This window comes from Poecilia mexicana, unplaced genomic scaffold (assembly GCF_051168715.1).
Source record: "Poecilia mexicana isolate PSO_F unplaced genomic scaffold, ASM5116871v1 scaffold_5, whole genome shotgun sequence".
In the NCBI taxonomy this organism is placed as follows: domain Eukaryota; kingdom Metazoa; phylum Chordata; class Actinopteri; order Cyprinodontiformes; family Poeciliidae; genus Poecilia; species Poecilia mexicana.
Genome location: NW_028263374.1, coordinates 9033898 through 9039995, shown reverse-complemented (window position 1 = coordinate 9039995; position 6098 = coordinate 9033898). Strand labels below are relative to the sequence as shown.

Sequence of the window (6098 nt, the reverse complement as noted above, 5' to 3'; positions counted from 1 at the left end):
TCTTCCTCGTCCTCCGCTTCTTATTCCAGCGTTTTGTCAGAGGAAGGGAGTGAAGAGCAGACGCTGGCCGGGTTGAAAGACGCAGGTGAAGCCGAGACAGACTCAGTCAGCAGCGATGAGCGGAGCCAAAGCCCGCAGCGACGCGCCTGTTGCTGAAAATGTCTCCAGCGGCGGGCACGGTTCTGCTGCCCCTACGCGGGACCGCAAGCCCGGCGGAGGCGTCTTGAAGAGGCTCAAGTCCCGGCGAAGCCAGGTGGAGAGCAGGCCCGTGACGGAGGAAGAGCTCCGGACGAAGAGTGGGCACATCTCTCCGGAGGATGTTCTGGGACTGCGAGTCGCTACGAGAGGTTTGGGGTCGCTTTTATTACGGGCGAGACATGCTGAATTACAGAACAACAGGGCGTAAATACTGATAATTTAGAAACGGAAACAAGGAAACGAGCTATGATTCACTGCATCTCATTACAATGGGATTATTAGAAACAAAAACAAGTGTTTTGCGTCATAGGTAATCTTTACTGTTTCTACATTTAAACAGTTAAAGAAGAAGACACTGGGCGTGTGTGTTAATAGGAGCAATTATGACAGTGTAATAACTTTATTTGAGCTGTAGTGTGGGTTGTGGTGAAATCATGTATATTGTCATGTTCAAAGATGAAAACCGTCAGTATTGGAGCAGCGTGGCCCTCTCTGCTATACACTATCTTGGTTAAGTCATGGCCTACATTTACAGCTTTTGAAGCTGTGGAGACAACATTGAAATGTTAATAACTGCAAGCTGTGTTTTTGTTTTTAGTGACTGTTCTGTGATAAACAACCATAAAGAATCATCATCTTGTACTATTTCTATTCCAGCAGTCAGGGGCCTTTAAAGTGCTACACTTCTCTTTATTGTAATTTTTTTTTAAATACTCTTATATGTCTTTTTACTTAAGCTTAAGAATAAATTAAACAATAGAACTAAAATAACAAATATAACATTTAATTTAGTTGAAAAAAATTGGTTATTAAAGCCATTTAGATATGTGTGTACAATGAAGGCGGAAAAAAACTGAATAAATAGAAAAATAAAGACTTAACGAACAATATATTTCTTATCCCTTCAGTGAAATAATGTCTTTGAAATTCTATGTTGTATGCTCTGCTGAAGGAATACTTCAAGCTACCATAATATCTAAAAACATCGCTCATTTCAATTTTGTCTTAAGCTAATGTCTGCAGCTCTGGAGCCCTTGTCCTGTACCTTTTGTTCAGTGTAACGCCATAATAATGGAGACAGTAGCCTCAGAGGTTTTCTTATCTTTCTTTTATGACTTTATTGCTATAGATTCATATGTCAGCTTGGCTGTGTTTAAACATAATTTTATTTGATTTTCAGTGCAGTACAGACTGTGTACATTAAGGTTTCTGTACCTTTAAACAATCCGAGAAAGCCTGGATAATGATTGATGGTTTTGCTAAGGTTTTGGTAGGTTCATTTAGAACCTTTGGAGCTAATCGGAGGCCCACCTTCGAATGCATTGCAAAGTCAATGTTTTGAAGTGGTCATAACAAAGACCTAAGTTCAACAACAAGGCAAAGCAAAAAAGGTGTTTCAAGAGGATTGAACCAACATTCATGTAAATTATTGTCAGAGACTTTTTTTTCAGTACCTGAGACATTTGAGCCAAATCAGAAAACGTAAAAGGCCGATCAAATACTAAGGAAATGGATTATCAAAACAAATCCCTTTCTCGTTAATTTGGCATTTAGCGACAGAAATATTTTTTTTGTAATCCCAACTGAGTCAGAGATGTTTTGTCTGATTTAGTCCTATAAATACTGGTGCTATTTTTGCTTGTTTTTATCCAAACATTGTAACTCCCGTCCTCTGCGTGTTGTGGTTGCAGGATACCTCTGTAAACCCGAGGACAACATCTACAACATTGACTTTGTACGTTTTAAAATCAGAGACCTGGAAACCAACACCGTTCTGTTTGAGATTGCCAAACCTCCGCATTCAGGTACTACATTTCACTGTTCTTTGCGCTGTTCTATTTCTGTTCGGTTTCACTTAAAAATAGACGCCTTGGCTCCTCCGACAGCAATAAATAGGTCACAGCCTGTTTGGAAATTTAACCCCAAACCTGTTTATTATGCTGCAAACTGTGTCGCTCTTTGCTGTCAGACGACGATGAGGAGCACGGCGAAGGAGATGGCACAGCGGGTCGATTTGTTCGCTACCAGTTTACGCCGGCTTTCCTGCGACTGAGGACTGTGGGAGCTACGTGAGTGACTCACACATGCAGCCTGAAAGCAGTCAAGCAATTGTGTTCCTTATTTTTTATTCAGCGTGCACCGATGATAATGACATTTTTACAGCTGTAACATCGCAGCTTTTCTTTCCCCCATTCGATCACAGGGTGGAATTCACAGTCGGGAACCGGCCCCTGAACAACTTCCGCATGATCGAGAGGCACTACTTTCGCGATCACCTGCTCAAGAGCTTCGACTTCGACTTCGGCTTCTGCATCCCGAGCAGCCGTAACACCTGTGAACACATCTACGAGTTCCCCCAGCTTTCTGAGACCCTGGGTGAGTCCCGTGGACAAAAAAAAAAAAAAGAAGAAAAAAAAAAGAGGCTAAACAAACACAGGTCATTTACCATTTTTTACCTTTGATAGAAGATAAGTATTGGAGAGCTGAGCCGAGTTCAACAGGCTTGGACTTGCACAGGTACAATGAAATGATGAAGTATGTTTGTAGTTTATGCTTTAGAGATGATCGTTCAAGCTTAGATTTTTGTTGTTTCTTTAACTCGCAGAGATCAGATATTATTTTATCCAACAAGTACAGAACTGATTTCCAGAGGGTTTTTTTTTACAGCTGAGATAATGATAAAAGTGATAAGAACAATTTATGACTTCTTCTTAGGTAGTTGTACAGCCGTGACTGCATGGTTCAAACACGAACAAACACAAACACTGCTCTTGAAAAACATTCCCATTTGTAAAGAAGTATGATATATATTTGTAAACTGAACACAGTAGCTGTAGAATTTACAGTCACAACGATAAATCAAAAATCTTTATCAAAATAAGAAATGTATCATGATAAATAATAGGATAAACGCCCGAGCCCAGGCTCTAAAGTGTGCAAACATTCAGAAGATGCCTAATTGTTGTCCTATTTTTTCTTCTGCTTATGTAAAACATAACTAGGATTTTGGCTCCTTTGTTGAAAAGACATTGGACACATTTGGAGCAAATAGTTCTCAATGGTTTCACTCACATCGCCAATAGGACAGACGTGGTGAACCAGCTGATGGCAACAGACGAGCATCGTGATTCTTCTGTGTAATACAAACTCAGTAAATCACAGGCTTCACTTTTAGTCCATTACTTGTCATGTTATTTGGAACTTTGGAATGACCGACATTTTTTAATAATCTTTGGTGATTAGATATAGGTAAAACTAATGTTGCAATGCTGCGTTCCAAGATAAAACTTAAAAGTGCGTCCTGTGGAAGAGCAAGTTGACAGAGTTCATCAGCCTTGTCGCAACCGCAGGTTTTAGTGATGAAAACAAAAAAAAATTCATAAATTTCTATGCTGTTACTGTGACATTTAAACTGTATGGTTCCACTGGAAAAAAACAACAACAAAAAACATAAAATAATGTTATGAAGTGCACCAACCTGTTTTTTTGTGCTTTTTTTTTATTTCCAGATGAGCCAAATTCAACTTTCCCAAGAACTAACCTGATTGCAGTTACCGTCCACTGCACATAGACAGTTCCTACAGTTTGGAAAAATGTGGAATTTGATTTTATGGAACTGAATAAATATGGAACCACATTGTTGTGAACAACATTTGGATTGCTAGACATTTATCCTGTTGTCTAAATATGGTTGTTTCCCAGCCAGCCAGGCAGTCCTCTGATTTTTTGCAGATCTTCTATTTAAAGCCTGAGCTCAACAGAAATATCTGCAGAAAAGTGACGTCAAGATCTGGCTTATAATATCGGCAAATCTTTTAACATATTGTCTTCTCGCTTAACTAATACATTCTCTACATTCTCACTGTATCGAGAAAGTAATGAGAAGGGTTGAATATGTCATCAGGGATTCTAAGAAAAAAAAAAAAGAAAAAAGAAATCCAGTTTCATTTGAGGCGAAAACGCCAATGCCGGTTCGCTAACATGCACGTGCTGTCTGTCTTGCAGTTCGTCAGATGGTGGAGTGTCCTTACGAAACGCGGTCGGATAGTTTCTACTTTGTCGACAACAGACTGGTCATGCACAACAAGGCTGACTACGCCTACAACGGAGGACAATGATAGCCGGCACCCTCGCATGGCGGCGTCCGCTGCTCACATCTGTTGACAGACGTGTACACACATGCATGCATAATGCAGAACATTCAGCTCAGACGTTCACACATGCACACACCCCTGCAGCCGTGTTCGAGCGGCCTCTCTCTCTCGTGTCCGCAAAGGTTCGACGCCGGTCGTTTGTTTTCATTCTCAGTGCGTTTTATTTTGCTGGAAGTCGATGGTAGTCTTGACTCTGACGTACAAACGGGAAGAAACTCCGTATTGCTTCATTTAGTTTTAAATATCGACAGATATCTTTGATACTTAAAAAAAAAAAAAAAAAGAGAGGGCTAATCACTAGTGGCTGTGTAACATGTGTTTAAAACAGGTCAAACAGCTATTGGACGGATAATCAGACTCCTTTTAAGTGTCCCAGCTACTATAGAAATCACACACATGTGAACACGCACACACACACTCAATCCCCAAGTGGCACCCATAGTGTTTGTCAGAAGCAGCTGTTCTCAGAGCTGCCGCCTCCACAATCCACTCCAGACAACATCAGGGGAGAGAGGAGGGGGGTGAAAAAGAGAAACCATCCACAAAAAAACACTCATGTCAAACACACGCGGTTACTCCTGCATTCTCCTCTCTGCATCCCTTTCATTTCTATACAAAGAGACACGTCCACACTAGTGCCGAGTCTCATCAAAGGGTTTTTTTTTCTTCCCTTTTAAATATGCGCCTGTTTGATTGTAACATGAAACAAGATCAGGTAACAGCTAAACTCTGCTTTAATTCTTATGATGACCTGTAAAAAAAAACTGTTTTAGATATAAAAAAGAAGTAAAAATCCTTCCTGTTTCACAGAGTGTTGATATCATGAAGCATGTGATGATATGATTTAAATATATGTAATTTAAAAAAAAATAATGTACCAAGATTCATTTGGGAGATTAAGTAAATGTTAGAGATTTTTTTTTTGTTTGGTTGTTTGTTTTAAAGTGATGGAGTGTTAAAAAATGTTTCTCATTCGAGAATGTTTAAAATATCAAGAATAAACTTGAACGGTGATAAAGACAACTGTTAATGTCACCATGAGTCGAAATGTTGAAAGTGTGTGTGTGAAGAAAAAAAGAGAAAATAGTGAAACTGCTGTTTTATCGAAGCAGTTTGTTTACTTTTTTATTTTATTGTGTCCTTTTTTCCTGTTTTCTTTTTTTCTGCTTTGCATTTTTCCCCTGCAGTTTTTCTTTTTGCCATTATCTTGGTTTAATTATGGGGAGCTCAACATATTTCAGCATTTAAATTTTTTGTTTTTCTTGAAAAATTATCTTGAGTTGTTTTCACCTTCACTTTCAACATTCTGTCTTTTCTTCTTGTGGTTTTGTAACAGGTAAGTAAACAAAACCATGTCCTTTTTAAATCGTGTTCTAGTAATCCTAGCTCAGATATTACTTCATATCTGACAGTAACTTTCAATTTTAAAGTTACCACTAAAGACAAGTAGACAAATGTTGGAAAATGAATTTGTTTCCTGTTTCTTTAACGTGGACTGTTGTATTTCCTCTTTATGCTTTGTTAAAATGTTGGTGTTTGGGGCTTAAGTTGTTTGTAAAATATATACATATATAAATAAATACATATAGTTTGTAAAAAATAATAATTAAAAAAAGAACTGAGTCAATAAATAGACATTTTCAGATACATCATGTGTCCTTATTGTTTCATTTCCCATGCGTGGGAAAAAGTTAAACTAAAGGACAATTTTTTTTTCTGTCCTGAAATTAGTTTTTAATATGTTTG

At 38.5% G+C, this 6098-nt stretch overlaps 1 protein-coding gene across 1 annotated transcript; it reads left to right on the top strand.

The window, feature by feature from the left end:
* The first annotated feature begins 69 nt into the window (after positions 1–69).
* LOC106915064 (protein unc-119 homolog B-like) lies at positions 70–5993 on the top strand. The gene is made up of 5 exons (XM_014982386.2): positions 70–347; positions 1890–2003; positions 2168–2267; positions 2402–2574; positions 4204–5993. The coding sequence occupies exons 1-5, from the start codon at positions 116–118 to the stop codon at positions 4314–4316; spliced, it is 732 nt and encodes a 243-aa protein (XP_014837872.1). The 5' UTR covers positions 70–115; the 3' UTR covers positions 4317–5993.
* Positions 5994–6098: the final 105 nt, after the last annotated feature.

Bases quoted from the DNA above. Each gene is read 5' to 3' on its own strand.
- LOC106915064 (XM_014982386.2), top strand. From the start codon at position 116: ATGAGCGGAGCCAAAGCCCGCAGCGACGCGCCTGTTGCTGAAAATGTC. The intron at 348-1,889 runs GTTTGGGGTCGC...TTGTGGTTGCAG, and splicing joins ACTGCGAGTCGCTACGAGAG to GATACCTCTGTAAACCCGAG. The intron at 2,575-4,203 runs GTGAGTCCCGTG...TCTGTCTTGCAG, and splicing joins CCAGCTTTCTGAGACCCTGG to TTCGTCAGATGGTGGAGTGT.